Source organism: Hippocampus zosterae, chromosome 18 (genome assembly GCF_025434085.1).
Source record: "Hippocampus zosterae strain Florida chromosome 18, ASM2543408v3, whole genome shotgun sequence".
NCBI classification, from domain to species: domain Eukaryota; kingdom Metazoa; phylum Chordata; class Actinopteri; order Syngnathiformes; family Syngnathidae; genus Hippocampus; species Hippocampus zosterae.
The window spans coordinates 9,060,336-9,082,737 of record NC_067468.1 but is presented as its reverse complement, the minus strand read 5'-3'; the positions used below and the strand labels follow the sequence as shown (position 1 = coordinate 9,082,737).

At 43.7% G+C, this 22,402-nt stretch overlaps 4 protein-coding genes across 8 annotated transcripts in view; 2 read left to right on the top strand and 2 right to left on the bottom strand.

Moving 5' to 3' along the window:
• The window catches only part of cabp7b (calcium binding protein 7b), a 38,935-nt gene extending 37,071 nt beyond the window's left edge, over positions 1–1,864 (top strand). For all 4 annotated transcript variants that reach the window (XM_052050909.1, XM_052050906.1, XM_052050908.1 and 1 more), the window contains 4 exons: positions 389–532; positions 607–719; positions 821–968; positions 1,047–1,864. In XM_052050909.1, coding sequence (XP_051906869.1) covers positions 389–532; positions 607–719; positions 821–968; positions 1,047–1,174 — 533 coding nt within the window. In that variant the 3' untranslated portion in view covers positions 1,175–1,864. The remainder of the gene's footprint in view (positions 1–388; positions 533–606; positions 720–820; positions 969–1,046) is intronic.
• A 1,660-nt stretch (positions 1,865–3,524) lies between these two features.
• Positions 3,525–6,324, bottom strand: zmat5 (zinc finger, matrin-type 5). 2 transcript variants are annotated; one of them, XM_052050938.1, is made up of 6 exons: positions 6,172–6,324; positions 5,310–5,503; positions 5,147–5,209; positions 4,966–5,046; positions 4,026–4,134; positions 3,525–3,956 (listed from the first exon to the last, which is right to left on the bottom strand). In XM_052050938.1, exons 2-6 carry the CDS (start codon positions 5,434–5,436, stop codon positions 3,818–3,820), a joined length of 519 nt encoding a protein of 172 aa, XP_051906898.1. In that variant the 5' UTR covers positions 5,437–5,503; positions 6,172–6,324; the 3' UTR covers positions 3,525–3,817. The 2 variants fall into 2 exon arrangements, with proteins under 2 accessions (XP_051906898.1, XP_051906899.1); XM_052050939.1 differs by having other exon boundaries at positions 5,310–5,441; positions 6,172–6,320.
• Positions 6,179–11,839, top strand: ttc33 (tetratricopeptide repeat domain 33). The gene is made up of 4 exons (XM_052050869.1): positions 6,179–6,411; positions 8,491–8,572; positions 9,126–9,257; positions 11,108–11,839. Exons 1-4 carry the CDS (start codon positions 6,179–6,181, stop codon positions 11,474–11,476), a joined length of 816 nt encoding a protein of 271 aa, XP_051906829.1. The 3' UTR covers positions 11,477–11,839.
• Positions 11,840–15,396: 3,557 nt separating this feature from the next.
• On the bottom strand, positions 15,397–18,445 carry ptger4b (prostaglandin E receptor 4 (subtype EP4) b). Its single transcript, XM_052050769.1, has 2 exons — positions 17,290–18,445; positions 15,397–16,181 (listed from the first exon to the last, which is right to left on the bottom strand). The coding sequence occupies exons 1-2, from the start codon at positions 18,097–18,099 to the stop codon at positions 15,636–15,638; spliced, it is 1,356 nt and encodes a 451-aa protein (XP_051906729.1). The 5' UTR covers positions 18,100–18,445; the 3' UTR covers positions 15,397–15,635.
• Between the last annotated feature and the right edge of the window lie 3,957 nt (positions 18,446–22,402).

Here is a 22,402-nt window from a genome sequence, read left to right as displayed (position 1 = left end):
TGACGCATGTATCGTATTTTACACATTAGTTTCTGCTTTTTTTATGTTTAAAACATGCGCTATCGATTATACATTTATGGGATTGTGTACACAGGTGTCATTGTTTACATGACACAGTTCTTATCATTTACATGTGTTGTTTACACATGAGTGGTATTGTTTACACGTGTGATATTGTTCATGCATGTGTCATGTTTACACACCCAATATTTACACGTGTGATATTGTTTCCGTGTTGTTTACACATTATTAGTATTTTTTTGGAGCACGTGTTTTTGAAGCATTTGCTATTTTCTACATATGTGTAATTGTTTACAGGTGGTATTGTTTACACACATGCCGTACTGTTTACACACATGTAGCAATCTTTGGGGTTTTTTTTCGTCAGAAATCCGAGAGGCGTTCAAAGTGTTTGACCGAGATGGCAACGGCTTCATCTCCAAACAGGAGCTGGGCATGGCCATGCGTTCCCTGGGCTACATGCCTAATGAGGTGGAGCTGGAGGTCATCATCCAGAGACTGGACATGGATGGTGAGGCTCCCTCACAGTCTTCCTAGAATTCTACATATAGTCACGTCATGTCCTTTGCACGTGTGTGGTCTCAGGAGACGGTCAGGTGGACTTTGACGAGTTTGTCACGTTGCTCGGTCCCAAGCTATCTACGGCCGGAATGCCGGATAAGTTCCATGGAGCAGACTTCGATTCTGTCTTCTGGAAGGTCAGTCAAGTGCACAACAAGAGACACGGTCCAAACACAAGCTTGCATACTTGTTCTCCATGCAATTAAGGAAGCAAATGTGTTTTGGTCCCTGCAATCAGTGTGACATGCAGAAGCTGACGGTGGACGAGCTCAAGCGTCTTCTATACGACACCTTCCGGGACCACCTCACTATGAAGGACATCGAGAACATCATCATGACCGAGGAAAACCATCTCAACAGCCCCGAGTCACACGTGGACATCGACAGTGCGTACATGCACACATGCACACTCACATAACTACCAGCTGTAAAAGTGCCTGAAAAGTGTCTGGATGTTCCCACAGCGAGCCCCACGCAACAGGAGAAGCACACGTGTGTGCGCAAGAGCCTGATCTGTGCCTTCGCCATCGCGTTCATCATCAGCGTCATGCTCATCGCCGCCAATCAAATGCTGCGCAGAGGAATGAAGTAGCCCACCTGTGAACCAAATTTTCTTTCTTCACATTTTCACCAGCTTGTGCAATCGAACGAATGATGTCGACGACGCTGGCTTCCACCGGACATGATGAAATATTGTGTTGATAATCAATACCACTTTACAATAAGGGCACCGCTTCAAAGGGTTTAATTCCTGCTTGCTAAATTGCTTACAAAGCTGTTGTTGGCACTTTCTAATGACATCACAATCCGATATAAAACGATGGGAGTTACATCGGGCTGCTAAATAGTGAGACTCATTTCATTCTACTGCTTTGTCGCTTTGTAAATACTGTTCATTAATTAGCTCACCCCAATGTTCAAATAACTTTGATTTAGCCTATGACTCAAACCTGCCGTAGATCAATTCAAACTTTTCATTCATCATGAATGAAGCGTGGAAACCCCATTTAAACCCAAGGCCAAAAAAAAAACATTTAAACTTATTTATTGGTGATATTTATTACTGTTTATATATGACATTGACATTTTTAAACACAGTTAACGCGATTTATGAACAAACTCCTTATTTGAAAAAAGTACACTAAAAGTAATGTATTTAAAACTATGAAGGATTTTAATTATGGAAGCATTTCAATGCAATCTATGCGCAACCACGTAAAAGGATTTACAACACGGTCACTGATCGATTGATTTTGTTCTATCCGTTCATCCATCCATTTTCTAATCCGTTTATTCTCACAAGGGTCGCGGGTGTGCTGGAGCTTATCCCAGCAACCGTCGGGCAGTTGGCAGGGGACACCCTGAACCGGTTGCTAGCCAGTCACAGGGCAAACACTCATCCGCGCTCTCACTCACAGCTAGGGACATTTTGAAATATTCCATTAACCTGCCATGCATGTCTTTGGAATGTAGAAGGAAACCGGAGTACCCGGAGAAAACCCACCCAAGTACAGGGGAGAACATGCAAACTCCACACAGGAAGGCTAGAATCGAACCCTGCACCTCTGCATTGTGAGGCGGACGGGCTAAACAGCCGTTCACTGTTCCGCCCCAATATTGTAATTTAGAATGAGCACACATTTCACGACGTACCCGTGCCACTCGTCATCTCTCTTTAAGCGCACCCTTATTGCAACGTGCCACTACCTTTCAACACAATCTTTTCATCATGACATCCTCGAAACAAACCTCAAAAGGAAGCAGGCCCTTACAAGAAATTAATAGCATATTGTGTAAAAAAAAAAAAAAAAAAATCCTGGCAACAAAACCGTGCAATATCATAGACACAGATTGCAATCAAACAGCAACCTAAGCGGTGTGTGTGTCTGTGTGTGTGTGTGTGTGTGTGTGTTTGTGTGTGTGTGAGAGAGAGACAAATTATGCAACGACATCAAAAACAACTTTGATGTTCTGATCATTTCTCCACAAGGATCACTTGAACTCGTGAACTATCATTTATTGACATATCATGAACGGAAATGACTTCACGTACGCCACGCTTATATTTTCTTACTGGAGAAAGTGACGCCGTATCTCCGAGGCGGATTATTTTATAACAAAAAAAAAAGTAAAGACGGGAGATTTTAAAAAAACTGTAGAAACATTTATTTAGATGAGATGAAAGCTGTTTACGCGATATACTTGATATCCAGCTTGAGCGCCATGTACTAGCATCTTCTTTTTTTCGCACTAGTAAGACAATTCCATGCTACTAGTGAGACACGGATGGACCACTTGTGCGCTAATTAGTAATGAGGACAAAGATTATACTGTGCAGTACTAGTAGATTGACCTTAAGATTGATATCAGGGATACGCTGAAAGGTTTTCCAGTTGTTATGTAATATAACGATCATGCACTTTTCAGACTTGAATCTATTTTTTTCCCAGTCTTAGTTTGAACTTCAACTTGCAATAAATGTGTACATATGATGATGAAGATTGTAGAACGTGACATGCCATTCGCCATTACCTCCTCATGAAGACATATCATGTAAAGTAGCAGGTTTGATGTGAATGTACATACAGAAATAATCGCGATTGTAGCAAAAGATATTATTGTGAATGTCGACGTGTATTTAAATGTTTTTTTGTCTGAAATTGAAAAGGTGGATGTATAATTTCTGTCAGGTGCCTTTTGTCACAAAATATCGTATATAATGTGAAAAGTGTGGAGCACTTTTGAAGAAAAAAAGTAGTTTTAATGCTGGATCTATTGCAAAATTATCAGCAATATATGAATGTGTGTGTGTGTGTGTGTATTGTGTGTGTGAGTGCGTGTGTGTTTGTTCTGACTTGTGTTAAATTGTAACAAGTGTACACAGATGTAATGTAAATGTTGTCTGAATGCACGACATCCAAGTAAAAAAAAAAATTAAAATCCACTGTGATGACAATTTTATCCGTTGCCTTGATTGGTCAAAAGAAGTTTGGTAGGCGTGTACAAGTCGCACTTCGCCCAATCAGCACAAAGAAAAAATTAATTGTACTGAATGTCTCGCCTTTACCAAGCAGATCACATTGGAGCACGTTGTGTAACTTTACAATATATAGAAATATTGACAAAAATCAGCAGATTGAGTATTTTTTAATGTTGTAAAATGTAAAAAAAAAAAAGAAAATTTAAATGCACGATTTTGATCCAGCTAATATTGTCAACTCAATAATCCAATCAATCATCCCCATTTCGCATTGCTGTCCATTTTCCAGCCACCTGGAGGAGGCGGCACCAGTGAGGGTGGCAGGTCCGGAATGGAGAAGATCTGCGGCGGAATGTCACTCTGCGTCAGGTCCTCCTCCCGCTCGTCTTGCACACTGCGCAGATGAATAATTCAACTCGCGGCCCATTAGGCGTGCGCAGGCGGCCGTGCGTGTGGTTCGTACCCTTTGCTGGCCCGGCCGCTTCTCCTCTTCTCCCTGGTGGACAACCACACATCCAGGCTGGGCTCGGCCTCGCTCGGGTCCTCCCAGCCCTCCAAGCGCCGTCTCTCATCTGCGAGACAGAGTCATAACTTATTTACGGATGTCTGGACCTGAGTCCAAACACGCCGCGGGTAATGGTACAATTCCACCTCACTCTTCGTTGAAATTACCATTTATTTATTTACCACAAATACTGAGTGAGATTAAAAGAGCCAACAAAAAAGCACATTTATTTTAGCAATGTTTTTTTTTAAACAATTAACCTCTGATTTGACCTGTTGCCATTCACACAACTGAAACACAGCCAAGTGTTTGACTAAACATGCTCAAAATTCCCACTGAGTAATACGTGCCTTGCCTCAACAAAGGTTGGGACATGCTGCTTTAGACAACCAAAAAGGCAAAGCGCCGGCGACATCACTTATTTACAAACGTCTAGACGGTATTTGTCTCACGTCCTTTTGATTTGACAAGCAACACGTGGTCTGCGAGTCGACTCATGCTTTTCTAATCAAGTAATAAATCTTCAAACGTCTCCTTTTATGGTAAAAATACATCAAGAGACAATGTGTTGCACTCCCAAATTTACTGCGTTGGCTCGCCGAGGGGAGAAAAAGAAGCGGTTAATCATGTGTGCTTCTGTCTACAAGCACAAATATTTACTAGCGACGCTTTCAATGAGAGGACAGGACAAATTTTGAATAGCCAAGCACTTGTTCATTTTTCTTTTGTTATTTCATTTGGAGAAAAATAACATTTTTAAAACAGATTGTTTGGATGGACGAACAGAGACTGTTGGACAGTTGACAGTGAACAGATATGATGGGCGCATAGAATAAGTGTGGCCATTGTTTTTCTTTTTTCCAATATCAAAAGCGCCCTCATGTGGCGAGCCGCCTACCTTGCATCTTCCTTCGCAAATTGAACATCTCTGCCTCGGACATGTGAGAAAACCTGCAGCTGGGGCCAAAATCGCAAATGCCTGAAATATAATTGACACGTTTTATCACTCACCTGCAAACATATTGTAAACATTTTCAGCGCCGCTTTCGCTGACTGCGAGAATGGTGTTTTGTTGTTACCTCTTTGGAGGAACTTCCTGCAGGGTTTCTTTGCCTGTTCGTCTTTTAAAATATCTTCATAGCCTGGGAAAAAAATAGGAATTTGAGTTTAAGACAATAAAATGGACGAAAAGGCAGTGCAATAAAAACTGGGCCAAATCGTTAAGTTACTGATTTAGCTTACCTCTGAAATGGTCGAACCAGGCCTTTTTAGCTCTTTGGTGCTGCACGCCAAAAAGATGCTTTTTCCTGTTGTGCATGTTGTCCTGGAAGGAACGCTCACAGTAGTCGCAGTAGTATCTTTTTCCCATGGTCTCTGCGGTTTTTTTAAATCCCAGAATCACAGCTGTCAGTTGCCTTTTACCTTACAAATAGCCCCTGTATCACACAGAAATAAAATGAACGTCGTTTTCTTTCATATTTATCCAAGTTTGAACAATGTAGTGGGGAGACCACATGCGAGTCAATGCTGCATATCTCGGCGAAACCCGGGCTTTACCAAATAAATCTTATTTTTAAATGGTAAATGAAATTTTTGTTTTTAATAAAAAGCAGAACCACAACGTAAAGAAAATACGGTGGCCGTGGGAGGTCATAAGATAATACAGCACAGTATTTATAAACAGAAGGGAGACTGCGCAAGATGGTTATCAAAGTTCAATTTCCGTTGTCAACATTTTCAGACAGTGTCAGGTCTTCATTTTTTATTTCAGTAAATAAGAAGGAATTGTAGCACTCCAAATATGTATAAAGCAAAAAAAATACAAATAATATTTTCCTCAACGTAACAGCGGTCGCCTCTTGATTACGCCACAACTTTCTCCAGACATGACTAGTCGACGTCTGCTTCATCCGACTCTTCCATGAATATTTACTGGATGTTATGATTACTCCTGCATTTGGCGAGTGTTTCCATCGTGTGTGTTGACGTTTATCAATATACATTGCCGTACCATGTGTAGGCGGCTAAATATTTAATAATTGTCTATTTTCAGTGGGGTTGAGAGGAGTTTTGGCTGTTAAACCGACCACAATCTGACTCTCACCAGCAACATGGCGTCCTTTGGCTGGAAGAGGAAAGCGGGCGAGAAGGTGTCCAAGTCGGCGGCTCAGCAGTTCGAGGAAAAGGACGACAGCGAGGCCGCAGACCCGCAGAGGCGTGACGGGGACGGCCAAGTGGACTGGCAGCAGGCCGTCAAACGCCGCCGGGAGACCCTGTTGGAGGATTGCGCTGCCAAGAGCAAGACACTGAAGGAGGAGGGCGCCTTGCTGGCCGAGCAAAACAGGTTCGCTTGTTCGGAGGGTTGTTGTTGTTCGAGCCTGCGCTGCTGTAAAGCGGTCAGTAGGAGGCGCCGTCGCAAAGGAAAACGTCCATAAGCCATACGGGGAGGACAGTTGTGTCTGGACTTACGAGCAATTAAATTCGTTCCGTGGCTAGGCTCGCATCTCAAGTCATCCGTCACCGCTTGATATGAGTGGAAATGTCATTAATCCTTTTCAGACCCACGAATTACATCTGCAAAAAATGTTACAACATGTTTCTAATAGAAAAGATTCTCTGTGGTTATACTTTAAAAAGCCACACCGTAATTCAATCATTTTGGATTTCAAGACCAACTTGTACGAGAAACTTGATGTGATTGCTAACAAATTTGAAGCACATCTACTTAGACACATTAGTGACACAAAATTAAAACTTATTTGAGTTTTAGTCACTACAAATGGCTTGATGGTGGCGCTCATGTTTGATGATTCTTGAACTCAGCGCCCAAAGCCAGTTTGACCTAACGACATGAATTTTGGTAAACATGTTGATGAGATGACCCACTATCATCCCATTTCCAAGTGCCCTCAAACAAACTCGTCGAGATGTAGTCCGTTTTCGCTAGTTCGGGACTCCTCACAGCTACATGACATAATTTCTTCTGGGAACTGTTATCTGATCTTTGCAGGAGGGTAGTGGACCCTTGATAACCAAATTCTATTTACTCAGCCAATAGCCCCCTGTGCACTCCATGACATCGAATGCTGTCTGTTGCCACAGGCGACTCCTCGTAATCACATTTACATGGAAATGATACCAGTTAAGGGCACTCTGGGGTTTTAGTTGTGATCCGAGTGCGGTCGGATGGGTCGACCGTTTTCACCTCCTTGAACTATTTTGACGCACTGAAGTTTGTGACCCGTCGCTATATCACGGGTCGTCAAGCATTTGCCTGTATTTTAATTGCAAGTCAAAACTGAAAAACCGCAAAAGTTTAGAGTATCATATTGTTTATTATTATAAATTATTCATTTATTGCATGTGGTTGTTTAAAAAAATCATAACCGGGAAGAGTTTCTTTAAAAAAAAAAAGCATGTTAAATCACAATATTGGTGAGGAAAAAAAATTGCAAAATTGTTCCGCCCTACTCGAAACGGAAATGGTCCCTGAAGGGGGAAAATGGTCAAATGTCCGTTCGTGGTTGGTAAACAAGGGCTGACGACCCTCTTGTTTAAATTGTGCTGATGAACCTTTTGACTTGTTGTAGTATTTGATGCCCTGTTTGTCCTCACTGTCAATTCTGTCCACAATAACCTGTTTTTAGCGCAGACCTTTGACACAGGCTATACCGAGTACACACGTATTGCTTCATTTCCTCTGATGGTGCTCTGGTGGTTTGCTGACAGTTTCAACACTTCCATTTCCTTCCTCGTTGCCTCGTCTTTCTCCCTATGCCACTTCGGTCAACGGTTTTCACGGATCTACGCTGCGGTTTGTCTTCGCACACAGCGGATTCACATCTTGGCCAAATTTGAAGGCTACAAGACAGCAGCGAATGGCTGTTGGAAGACAGGAAGCCATTTTGACAATTTTTTTTGTGTCCCTCAAGATCAAGTTGTCATATGCAACTTGTCCAATTGAAACAAACAAACAAAAAAAGCTAACGACATTTTGGAAAATTCAGCCCCTGAAATAAGTTGTCTGGCATGTCTGCCATGAATAGACACCAAAAAAAGTTTCCAAAAGCCAGGCTGATGAAGACACAGGAAGTCTGCCATTTTGCTTTTAAGTGGCCGTTTTAGTTATTTGCACAGTCCCAAGGTTGTTTTAACTCTTACCTGTGGTTGGGGATTGTATATTGTGTACATGACATTATGCAAGATTGATCTGTCAATAACACGCGATATCATGCAAGGCGTCACTGAATAAACTTGGCCCTTTTGTTAGCTTACATAATACAAGTCAAACATACATGCAGAGACACATGCTTTCGTTGCAAATTCTAAAACGTTCAGAGTCCTCCTCAAGCCCAACAATCACAATCCTACTAGGCAAAGACAAGACATTAAAGTTTGGTGCTTTTTTTTCCCCTTTCCCCAGGCACAGAGATGCTGTTAAGAAGTGGGACGAAGCCATTCAGCTGACTCCAGACGACCCACTGCTGTATGAGATGAAGGCCCAGGCAAGAACTAGCAGACGTGTCTTCACTCGGCTTTGCACAATCATGATTTTGGAGCCAATCGCTGATTAGCAACTTAAAAAAAAACCAACAATATACCAGCCCAGCCTATGAAGAGCCGGAATTCGCATTTTATTAGAAATGCATTTGGGGAAAAATATTTAAACCCTAAAAAGTCTCCCACAAACACTGATAAACATTCAGTACATGCAAAATAGATGGCGGGAGGAATGCTGTTTTATTTTACATATTTTGTGGATCCACTCAATGTTGTCATTGATTGACTGGCAAATTACGACATTACAACCGATCATCGATTTTGCATAAAAGGATCCGATCCAGCCGATCACATGTGTCAGGTCTACTGTCTGACAATTCACATCACAACAAAAGAAATTTCTACCCGGTGGCGAAAGTCAAAGGTTTTCTCCAGTGGCACCGAAACTAAACAAACCCTTTCATGTCATTTGACCAAGACGGAGCTATTGAGGAAAAAAAAGCTTCAATGAAGAATTCTTTGGCGTGATTTGTTTTCCCGCTCGGTGTTGGGCCGCAGGTGCTGACGACACTGCAGGAGGTCTTCCCCGCCGTCAAGGCGGCAGAAATGGCGGTGAAGCTGCGGAACATGTGGTGGGAAGGCTGGCAGACTCTGGGCCGCGCCCAACTGAGCATGGGAGAGGTCGACCTGGTAAGTCACAATCGCCTGAGCTCTAAAGTTTTCGCTCCAGCCAAAACGACCACTGCCTATTGTTATTAACATACAGTATGTCGACAATAGCTGGCGTCGGTATGGTTAAGAGACCAGACGTGCAATTATTTGTGATAGCAGCCTAGTATATATTTATTTTTGTGACTTAGGGTGAAAAAATCCAATACAGCGGTGTCGTCACCAATAAGTGGCCTCAACTTCTGTCATTTTTGGTCAATATGATCAGCGGTTCGGAAAATGGATGGATATCAAAATCTGACATAATTGGTCACAAAAGAAACGGTATCCACCTGTTTTAAAATTCTCAAAATCATTTGCAGTAGGAAAGCGGCATTCTGCCATTGAAAATAATAAAAATTTTCATGACGTCTGAGAAAAATCCTGTTTGTTTTTTTATTTTATGTAACTGAAATGCTGCCATCGGTTAAGGTGGAAATGACAATGTTTTCAGCCAAAATAAGGGGAGAGTTAAAAAACAAACAAAAGATCCCCAAACAAAGAGGAACATTGTGCCACCTTCAAATTGGACAAAGCTGACGTAAATCGCTTCTTGACAAGCCGTTAAGATCAATCGCTTGCGCCTGTTTACTACAAACATCCCAAACGCGCCCAGCGCCTGCGGCAGCACCCGATATTGCCGCTAAACATGTCACGTCTTGAATATGTTGGGCGCGTGTGTGTGCATCTGTGAAAGAGAAGTTGCAGAAGTACTCTTACTCTGTGCACAAGTAGAAGTCCAGAAACCAAGGTAAAAAATATATATATATAGATATATAGTAAAGGGATGCATTTTTCCTGGTACTTAACTGCAAAAGTAAAAATCCTTTGGAATGGTGCCTTGACTTACGAGTGACCCAACCAACAAATATTTGGGGATACGAGCCATTTTTGGAATGCATGTATGCATATTTATATATTTTTTGCTTTGATTTGCAAGCAAACCAGTGGTATGATCCCTGTGCAGCGAACAGTAAAAAGGAGGAAGAATGGACATTTGAACACAAACAGTGGCGCAGCACACGTAGACCTACAATGTAAGACGTTACATGCATATATTCTTTATTCTTTACATTGTACTTATGCTATTTGTATAGTTTAACAGCAGAAGTACAATGTATTATCATCTAGTGCAATTTTCCTGATTTAACACTGATAATTAAAAAAATTTAAATCTGTTATTTTTTGGGGGGTGGGGTGAGACTGGAATGGATTTTGGTATTTCCATTCAATTCTAAAGGGGAAAGATATGATTGCTTTTAAGTGTGTGTGTGTTGGGGTGTGGGGTGGACTTGTATCTCAAGGCGTGGTGCGTGTTTGGTTACTCCCCAGCCCCCCATTGCTTGTTATAACTCACCACGATCAGTGTCGAGCTAAACGCAATGATGAAATGACGCACCCCTTCTGTTCTTCTCGTGCGAGTTGTCTTACGGCCAAGACAATAGGAAGTGGTGAAAGTCAAACACAGACACACCTCACACACATTGCTCCAACTGGCAAGGTGGGTGGGGGGGTGCGAGAACATCTATTTTTAACACAGGCACATCCAGTCGCATTTCAGAGTTTTGTAGACTATGACACGTTTGAGTGGAATCGTTCCGCTTTGCGTCACTTTTGACCATTTTTTTGCCTTATTATTATACCTCTGCGCCGTTGATGCTATATTCATTAGCTTGTCTATGGAGTTTGCATTGTGTGTTAGCATCAAGCTAGCACACAGGAACCACTGTCCTGTAGTAACCACTGTCCTTGAAAGGGTTAAAGCCACAACATAGAATTGTTTTTGTTGAGTTTGGATCTTTCTGAGAACAGCCTGTATTTTATACGTGCAGGCGCTACGGTCGTTCCAGGTGGCCGTCCACCTTCGCCCGTGGGAGCGCGCCTTGTGGCAGGACGACCTAGCGTGGGCGCGGACGCTGCGCCGGCAGAAGGCGGCCGCAAGGGAGAGCCTCGGCCTCCAAGAGGAGGCTGACCGGCGGCTCTTGGATGCCCCGGAACTCCAAAGGGACTTTGACTTTGAGTCGGACGAGGTGGTAGCTGCGTGCGAGGCCGTCGCCCAGCGCCAGGCACGCTACCGCAGCCTCGGCGCGGGCGCCCTGGTGGTGGACGCTGCGGGGAATGTGCTGGAATCGCGGGAGGGAGCGTCAGGAGATGCGGCGGAGCCCTTGCGAGAAGACTTTGTCAAAATGAGAAGACTCTGAACAGGTATGCATGACGAAATAGGTCAAATCATTGAATGTGTGTGCATAAATAACATATCTTGCCGTAGAACTGTTTCCCAACCAAGGCATGTATTTTACATAAAATAAATATCTTATGACACGCTATAAAAAAACATTACAAGAAAGTATGTGCTGATGATCTGATCCCAATTTTGTCAAAGATTTTATGACTCAGAAAGCTATTTTGCTGTTGCATGAATGGCAGCAGGTGTCGACACAGGTTATTTTGACCTTCTGCCATCTAGTGGAAGAGCATGTCATTGTTCTTCCTGTCATTATACATCCATTGCATAGATAGAGCAACAATGATACCTGATTTGAATTAAAGACCCACTAAAGTGAGTTTGGAGATTTCTTTCTGAATACATGTTTGAAAATAAGAGCTGAAAATGTGCAGACTGAGAACTATGTTGGAGTGAATTGTGGCAATCGAGCATTTGGCTGTTTATCCCATATCAGTGTACCGATATATTTATGAGTAGTGAGCTAGCCAGCGATTCCTACGCGTTTGGACCAGAGTAGATCAATTTTTAGGGCTCAAACATTTCATCCTGTTTCATCATCAGAAGGATGCTAGACAAAGTCGTATCCTTTTCCCAGGTCATAGTCATGGTATTTGATTGACAGTCGAGCGAGGCTTGGTTTCAGTGCAGTCAGCGGACACACCCACGGCGTTCGGGAGCCGAGACAAGGGGTTCATTTTTTGCGATTTTGAAGGTCGTTTTATGCCGATTTGTGTAATCATTAAAATTTTGGAGGGTTTGTTAACGAGGGACAAACCGCATTTGTTTTCACTTTAGAGGGACTTTAATAAATCAGTCGTAGTCCGTCCAAAATAGATAAAATTGGTGCCATTGGTTCCTGTCACATTTTTATGTCATTGTAAAAGTCCAAATGAAATAAATGCACTGAAATCAAAATGTAACGGTCCCTTTTTGTATGGTTATGAGAAAAGTACAGTTGTCACGTTCTCTTTTGAGACACACCATTGTGTTTTCTTTTTTCTTTTTTTTCCCATGTTGCATATCAAGAAGATGAATTGAAGTCAGTTTTTTGTGTGCCGAGTGTGATTGGGGTGAATGGAGTAGCGCCTGGGCGTACACTGCAAATTTTAGATCATTTTCATAAAACTAATAACCCTTTAAAAATGGCGCTTAAATCTGCCATTGAAAGATTGAAGACTCAACATCGAAATGAAACTCCTTGCAAAGGATTTGACAAAAACTCAAGTTTCTGTAGTGGTATGAAAATTGTAATAATTCGGTTGCGGTCTTTCTTTTAAATTTCCCAAGTGAAGCCTAAACTAAACATTTGTAAACTGTTTGTTTTAAATGGGAATGGGCAAGTACCAATACAAAGTATTGGTATCGGTTAAGAGATCGGGTCCTATTGTATGCTGCCCATACCAGCCATCGATACATCAAGCAAAAAGAAAATCAGATTATAAGTCCTTCTCGGCACTAGTTGGCGCTATACTTTGGTAGTTTGACAGATCCCCGAATCATCGGCTGTGAAAGAACTTTTTTGGGGGGCCGTGTTAAAGTGTTAAGTATGAGAGTTATCAATATTCTGCATCGGTGAGTACTCAAAGAGTGACGAGTACTGGTATCAGTCTGGTAAAAATATCGACCATCCCTAATCTTAAATGAGATCAAAGTGGTGCGTAGCCTTGACAATTTACTCAATCTTGTTTTGTTAATCCACTTCAGGGCAACATCGCCTATTTCACGGCTTGGCCAAAGAGAATTTAGAAGGGAAAATCAATGCTGGCCGTGAAATAAACCCAATCTCAACATTTAGTTGTGTTTTATTTTTTTTATTAATTTTATTTCTCAAAGGCGTTTTGCTCCACAGCTTCAGGACAAGGGCCATCTTGAGTAGCAAGTCAATAGAAAGTGCCTGCGGAGCGAATGGCGGCTGGTTATAAAAAGAGATGAGAGCAATAAAACGCAATCTGACATTCCACGTCAAGATCATACTGAGGTCAAGACGACAGAGGCGAGAGAGGTTTTTGGGGAGGTGTTTGAATGTCATCTTTGTTTTATTTTCACATGTGTTGACTTAACAGATCTCTGTAGATAGCGCCACTGTGTGGCTTTAGATTTGAGCTCCGTCTTAAATGTATCAGGTCTTCGATGTCCTGCCGACGTCTTTTATGAAGTCACTATCGCTGCAACAACAAAATAAAAATACAATATAGAAAAAGAAGACTCTTGGCACCGTTTTCCAACTTTATTGTTGCTATAATTCGGTACAGGGGCAAGAGTGTTTGAATTTTCCTGTGCTTTCTTTCAAAATGTCCATTTTCTACAACGACAATGGCGTTAAGCGAAGAAATACAACACATATCGGATGAATCAAAGCAACGCATGCGCTGGTAAAATGGGATTACATAAATCACAAAAACAAAACAACTTTTGAGATCTCGCCCAACTGCCTTTCGTCGTGAGAGGATTTCATGAACATTGCGAGTCCTCAGCCCCGAAAGCCGTACTACGAGGACCTCAGAATCGCTGCACCTTCTCACGGAGAAGACCATAACATGCACGTTTTCATACGCAAAATAAATTAGCTTCTTGCAATGGCATCATTCACATTTTCATAGCTTACACGTCACGTAGCACGAGGCTAACGCTCTCAGAAAATAAATTGGGACTTTTAGGAAATTGGGATAGCATGACATTTGTTTTCAGCGAACCCCTGTGGTATTGCAGATTTTCAAATTATTTTTACTCCATGCATTTATTTTTTACAGCGTACAATCAAGTCTAAATTTTGCGTTACAGGCCTTCAGTGTAGTCTCATGCTGTGCCACAACATGGTAGGCAGCACTGAGCTCTACACAAGACGATGCAGTGTAGTTAGGAAAAAGAAGAAGAGCCAGACAAGGTAAGATATGAAGCTGCCGTAATAGTCCTTGTTTGAAGGTTCAGAAGTCACTTACTAGCGATGCTCATTTCTGCCAGCGTTGTCGACGCACTTCACATGATATGTCGGCACGAGACTCACAGCCTTATACAGTTTTGTTGAACTTTGGTGTTGGAATATTCAGTGTTTGATTTACTTTTTGTTTCATGTGTCAGTTATACTGTATAGTCAACATCAGATGGGAGTGACAAACGGCTCGAAGCAAGCACGCGTCTCCTCTCATTTGGAGAACTATGCGAGCGAGAGAGCAATAAACAGGCGCTAAGGAATGCAGTGACGTGAACGTAAAGCAAAGGTAGGCTTAAAAAAAAAGTACAAGACTAACAGACACATTTGGATGACCAAATTAATATTACACAGAAAAGCCCCGCCTCTTTTCAGGGGAAAGGGACTGTGCGTCATTGTCACCTTCACAGAAAGCTTTATAATTGCCATTAATTCCACATGATGGTGACAAAGCACTACTTTTGTCTGAATGAAGCTCCTGATTATATCTCAACATAGTTCCTTAGCTCCAAGATGTCACATAATTAATAATTTGTATTTTGGGGGTTCGACAATAAAAGGGACGGTGATTTCTGTAGACTCATATCTTTGCCAAAAGGAAAAGCTAATTTTCACTTTAGCAAACCACATTAGCAAAACGTATAATATTTTGTGGAATTGACCAACTTAAAATGTTCTCAAAGTTTCTTGCCTTGAAATATTTTGCTCACCCATTTTTATTTTTCAAAACCGTGTCTTTAATTTATCTGGACATACAGTAGTTCTTCGGCACGAAGATGCCCCTAGTACTACGAATGTCCAAATGAAGCGCCTCCATTATCTCAACATAGTTCCTTGGCACCAAAATGTGAATTTTATTTTATTTATTATTTTTTTAACTCTGCTTGTGTCGGCATTCACTGTACTTGAAAAAGTACGGTGTTTACCGTGTATGGAAAGGTTAAAAGTTTTTTTGGGGTGGGGGGTTTTGGTATGCGATTATTCTACATTGTGGATTCTCACCTATTATAGATGCGTCTTGAACAACGCGATAAATGGGGGATCACTGTAAATCCAGTCCAAACAAACCCAGAGGCGTCAATGATGAGTGGTCATAAGACCTGCGGTGTATTTAATTCAGTCTTGGTGGCCATTTGAAGCGATGGAAAATATTTACACCTAACAAGATGAACTGAAACCTTCCGTCAGTTTGCAAAGTCTTTGCTTAGATGCTTCTCTCCTGGACATTTGCCGTCCCATCCGTAAGCGACACTTGCAAAGCCGGCTTGGAGATATCCGGCCGCTCCCCCTCCGCGGGCCACTTGGGTGCCTCTGTCCGAGTTGCGCTGAACTCCCTCGGGGTCAGTAACATTTGTTCGCCCGGTGATCCGGAACCGCCGTCCGCCCCTTCTCGAAAGGAGCTCGTCCCGCCCTCGGTCGGGTACAGGAAGGTCTGCGAAGTGCACGCCGTCCCTTGGCGTCCCCGCGACACCAGAGACGGCGAGTCCCGCGACACGATGGACGACGAGGACAGGCGGACGCCGGCGCAGCGGAACTGGCCGCCGCCCCCTGTCCGGCCCCGTCCCATCTTGCAGAAGAGACATTTGATCTTCTCCATGAGCGTGAGGACCACCGTTTTCCGGAGCAGGATGTACACCCACGGGTCCAGGATGGGGTTGACGGAGGCCATGCGGATAGCCAGCAGGTCTTTGTTTAGCCCCGTCGACTCTTCATTTTGGTTGCTGTACAGCTGGTTCACAAAGATCCTCAGCTGGAGACCAAAAGTGGGAAAACAAAGTGCGTTGATTAGTCCAACAGACAAAAAGAAACACGTCCCGGGTCCGTTTTTCCAAGTTAGGGTCCCCCGGCACCAAATCTCCTCTTGAATTCAACAGTTAAGTCGTGTCATCATTTTCCGTGACTTCTAATTTCAAATGCAGTCAAATCCCCGGGCCAGGTGTGCGCATGCAAGAAATGATTTTCAGTCATAGACGGCTTGCAGAAATGAACGACGACACCAATGTGTTGATATCAGATAATTGCACAAATTGTCACACTTTTCACATGGAAACAGCCAAAACAGAGCAGAAACAGAAAGTTGAGCGGTAGTGAGGACAAGGCAGCCAGCCAAGCAAAACGGCTCCTTTTCAAACAATCATTCATCACCATTGCCTTGATCTAAAATGACCCCGTCACTGTGTTAAAAACCCCCTTAACTGCAAACAGCGGTGTCTATAAGCCTACTGGAACCTACAAAAGGATTATAAGGAAGGAACACAAGAACTTTAAGAGACTGCTCATATGCGTCGGAGAGATTCTGCTGACAACTGAGCTGAACTTTTATCTGTTAAGTTAAAGTTCATGTTCCATGGCTTTTTTTTCTATGAAGAACCCACAGAGAGTTATTTAGTTATAATTTATTTCCAGTTTTTTTCTGTGAAGAACTCAGAGAGGCTTATTTAGTTATTATGTATTTCATTAATAGTGTTATTATAAGATAAGATAAGATATCCTTTATTCGTGCCACACTGGGGAAATTTACAGCCTCCAGCAGCAAGAATGTATGTAGAAAGAAGAAAGAGAAAAAAAACATCTTTCAATTAAATGCAATATGAACACAAAATGGATAAATCGCAGTACTATTTACAATTTTCCTTCACAACACGTTATTTGTTTCCTAATGTTTTTTCTGTCAAGAACCTGGAAAGGGTTATTTGGTTATGTGTGGCTTTCTGGAAAATTTTTTAAGCTCCCCTACGATCGTCACACTTTTTCTGTTACAAACTGACACCGGCCCCCCCATCGGAGAAGGGAAAAGTTATGTGGCCCTCACAGGAAAAAGTTCGGGGACCCCTGCTGTACCGGATAAAGCGACTCACCACTAAGGGGATGGAGCAAACGAGCACCACGGCCGAGGTGGCGATGAGCAGGATGACCATCTGGATCTCGGCCCCGGCCAGCCGCCCCAGGCTCCTCCGTCGGCCGAGCTGCGCGCGGGCGGCCGCCCGCCGGCCGCGCTCTTGCGCCGCTCCGAGCGACGTGCGCCGGACGAACCGGCGGTGCATGAGGATGAGCGCGCCGCACACCATGACGTTGCACGCCACCGTGGCCACCACAACGGCCGCGTTGACGCCGGCGTACATGAGGTTGAAGGCGGCCACCGACGTGCGGTTGCCGCTCCCGTGCCAGTTGATGAAGCACCAGCTGCCCGGCCGCTGCAGCTTGACCTCCCCCAAGCCCATACCCGGCAGCGCGCACAGTACGGCGTTGCTGACGTAGATGGCGAGCAGCGCCAGCGCCGCCAGCCGCTGATTGACGTACTCGTTATAGAAGTAGGCGTGGTTGATGGCCAGGTAGCGCTCCACGGACATGGCGCACAGGATGCAAAGCTGCGCCAGGAAGAAGAAGAGCAGGATGAAGCCCGAGTACTGGCACAGCGGCTCGGCGCCGGGCCACTCGCCGCGCATGTACGTGGCGATGGTGACCGGGCTGGCGAGCAACGTGCCCAGCAGGTCGGTGACGGCCAGGCCGCACACCAGCGTGTAGAAGGTGGTCTCCTTTTGCTCCTTGCGCGAGATGCGCAGCACCACGATGGCCGTGACGTTCCCCACCACCCCGAAGATGAACATGATGACCGGGATGGTGGGCGGCTGGAAGGTCCGAGGCGGCGCATCGGCGGTGGCGTTCATCTTTCACCTCAATCTTGAATGTGCATCCTCCGCAAAGGAAAAGTCACATCCCAGTTACTTTTTTTTCTTTTTCCCCCCTCCCCCGCGGGTGAAATGAAGCGCAAAATCCTACATGCACGCAGAAAAGTTTCGGATGCTGCGACACACTCGCTGTGCTGTGAGACTTCTGACGACAAGTGGCTGCGGGGCGGTTGTTCGCTTCGAGCAGCTCCTCCTCCGTCTCCTCCTAGAATGAAGCAACAGCACACTTTGTGTTGGAAGTTGCACTTTCTACTTCACTTCTGCTTTTTGAAAAGTAAATATATCCATACTTTTCCAAAGAAAAATGTCCACATATGTGATGCAAGTTATTTTAGCTCTCTTTGCAAATGGCTAAGAACGCCGCTTCAAACCAAAATTGTACAACAGCTTTTTCTTTTCAGGCAATGTTTTTTTAATGTTTTTTTTGTGGGTCTGCTCGTAATAGACCCATTGCTTCCAAATTTCACGTTGCTTCGTCAAACTGGCTTCTTATTGTTGTTTTTTTACTTAAATTCCCAAGCGAGGATGTGATGCTAGCTGTTGGCTAGCACTGTTAGCAAGGATAGCCCTACGACAACCCAGTGGGATATATTCCAACCACTGTAGGATTTTGATATATGTAGAAATGTGTCGGTGTAAGAAAGTTATTAGAAATATCGTCATTTTCAGAAAGTTAATAGAAATATCGTAATTTTCAGACTATAAAGCCCACCAGATTACAAGGTCTCAATGATCCGTTCAATTTTGGAAAATTTCTATAAATACGGCGCATCGGGTTATAAGGTACATGAATGCAAATTAAAAGGAAACGAACCAGTATAGCGAAGGAGTCAAACTTTATTTAACTTCAATTCACCCTATATAAGGGGCACATGATTAAAAGGCGCACTCTCGATTTTTGAGAAAATCAAAATTTGAAGTGCGCCTGATAGTCCGAAAAATACTGTCGAATCTAATTCTCGTCTTCTTTTTAACACAGATTTTCATCACGACGGATGGATCTGGAACTCTCGTTAAAGTTGATCATACCCATGACTCGCCCACTCAATCAACTAAAAGCTGCTGGAATGTCCTGGCAGCAAACACGAATGCCTCAACGCCCCAGGGTGCGAGCCTGTGCTGCCTCGGGGACTCATCGCCCCCAATATTTGAGGTTAGTTTTATTTCATGCGGGTATATTGACGTATGTCGTCAAAATGTTGACCGTGTGCAACCGCTGCGGAAAGGCACTTAGACCGATTCGCGTCCCATCCTGGGAACGCCGGAGTTCTCCATTTGCACTCGCCGGGATCGGGTCATGTGACAAAAAGGCCTCTCCGGGGAGCCGATCAAAACACCCTATGTTGAAATTTACGGCCTCCCGAAACGCACTTGCACCTCCGTCCTGCGCAGTGACTTTTCCCATTGCCTGAGAAAGTTGTTTGTTTATGTACCCCCGTTATAGGGCCTCAATTTTTTTATTTTTTTTTGTGGCTTCATTACCCCCGCCTGTGACCAAAAGTTAGCTGTGACGAATTTTAATGAGGACAGGAGATGCATGGATCGTTATGGGGGGAGAAAAGCACAGAAAATATGAATCCAATACATTTCCAACAAGGATGCTGAAGTGCACCCGCCCCCCGTGTCCCCTCTCCCTGCCCCTCCCCCCCCCGCTCTCTTCCAAATCCAAATAAGACAGCCAGCCACGAGAAAGACAAGTCTCGATGTGTCGACGCCGCTTGCCAAGTCGAGCAAGATTCTCTCAAAACAAAATGATGGATGTTATAAATGATGGTGAATTTCCAGCTCGTCATTTGTTTCCCATGATGTCGGTATGGGTTGACCACCCCCCGGCCGGCCCCGTAACCCCCCACCCTCCCGTCCCTGCGGAGTCAGGTTACTCTGCCCCACAGTGCTGGGTTAAAGGTGGAACTCGAAGGAAGGCGATGCGTCCAGGATTTAACACCAGTAAACATTTTTTAATGTCATGTCAGGAGAAATGTGTCGAACTTGAAAGAATCGGATGACTACTAGTGGGATGTTGAGTCGTTGGGGTATCTCTGTTTTTCTTTTTTTTCAGATGCGGTTTAACTTCTACGCTCTACATTCGAAAAGCGATAATTGTGCTTTACTTTTGTTTAAAAAATAAAAAAAATACTTCATGCCCCACCATGGCCCTATCTGTTGCATTGAAGAAGCGCTACTGCACCTGTTTAGCGTATAACAGTCGAGGTTTGTGTGCCTCACGATCACACAACCAAAAAGAATGAAGCAATTCATCATCCATATTTTTGAAACATTTTTATTATAAATATTCATATTTAATCATTTTAGGGACAGCAGTTACTACAGTGGGCGGCACGGTAGTCCAGTGGTTAGCACGTCGGCTTCACAGTGCAGAGGTACCGGGTTCGATTCCAGCTCCGGCCTCCCTGTGTGGAGTTTGCATGTTCTCCCCGGGCCTGCGTGGGTTTTCTCCGGGTGCTCCGGTTTCCTCCCACATTCCAAAAACATGCGTGGCAGGCTGATTGAACACTCTAAATTGTCCCTAGGTGTGAGTGCGAATGGTTGTTCATTTCTGTGTGCCCTGCGATTGGCTGGCAACCGATTCAGGGTGTCCCCCGCCTACTGCCCGAAGACAGCTGGGATAGGCTCCAGCACCCCCCGCGACCCTAGTGAGGATCAAGCGGCTCGGAAGACGAGTTACTACAGTGTCAAGTCAAGTCAAGTCAACAGTATTTATAGAGCACTTTCAAACAGCCATCGCTGCATACAAAGTGCTGTAGATGGAGCGATTTAACATACACAATAAACAATAAGACGAATCGGTAATAAAGGCGGTAGAAAGCACCAAGCAGTAAAATCAAGAACAAATCGAAGTCATGCTGAGTCGAACGCAGAAGAATACAAGTGAGTTTTGAGGAGGGCTTTAAAGATGGGCAGCGGACAGCTTATCATGTGATCAGGTTACAGGGTGCATGAAAGGGTTAACATGACGTTTAAAAAAAAACATTTATGGACAGAAGTCAAACGGCGGATGAGATCTTGCAAAGATGTGAAAAATTGATCAAGTCAAGTACTTTATTGTCAAATGTGCTGTATGTGCAATATTTCATTTCTGAAATGTTGCCGGTAAATTTCCACAAATCAGCAAAATTCGACATTAGAGCCGATCGCAAAATTTGCATAAAGTACAAAATAGCCGCCGATCCAACGTAACCGAGCACATGGGTGGAACATCCAGTTTGATGTCCTCTTCAGTCAATTGTTTTGAATTGCGAGTAGCTGCTTCGAACTGCTTTTGTGAAAAATTGACTTCAGTAAGAACGAGCACAACATATCTTGTCTAAATACTGCTTAATCCTTGCTGGACTCATAAAATCTGATTCATACTTTACCCGCATTGTTGGATTCAAAGAGTGACGATCTCTGCTCATTAATTTCCATGCCTTCAAATCTGCACACGCTCAATTTGCATGGCCCGAGGGTCTTTCACGCTTCATTTCTTAGTCGGCATGATACTTGATTTTTACGGCATTGTTATGGAAAAAGGGCGGCGCGGCGCTTAGTGGTTGGTACATCTGCCTCGCAGTCAAGAGGATCCCAGGTTTGAATCTAGCTCAAGCGTCTCCTCTGCTCTGACTTATTGTCAGGAGTGACCTTCGAACAAAAAGTAAGACAGGGATGAAATGAACATTTTTAGCGACGTTCGGGCCTCAATTTGTTATGAAATGTAACCTCTCTGTCTGTCCTCCACTAACTTTATCCACCCAAAAGCAGTACATTATCCAAACGCCCCCCCCCCCCCTCACAAAGGACTTTTAACATTTCTCAATGCTGACTCAGCGCCTGTTGATGAAGCGTACGGGCCGTCTCGCTATCTGTAACACTCCAGCTTAAAATGGAAAGCATATCTCGTCCTGCTGCATTGTCCGCCGCTGTTTCATATTCAGACACTCAGCCCCTCGGTTGCATTTGTTCTCTCAGTATTTCGGGAACGCCACAAAGGACACGTGACAACATACAGTACATTCATCGCCGGCCATTTTGGAGTATATGACCAATCTTTCAATACTCACACAGACTACTGTATTGTATCAAGATTTTTCCATTCTTTCGTCATCAGCATTAGAACATGGGTTTGGTTTCACCAAAACGTTTGTGACTACAAAGCAGAGAAAATATTTTGGGGTGAAAAGAAACATTTTAAGCACAAACAGTGATTTGGACGCCCATTTCTTTGTCTTTTTGTGACATCTCAAACTGTAAAATAACAACACCGAGGAAAAACGTTTGATCGGAG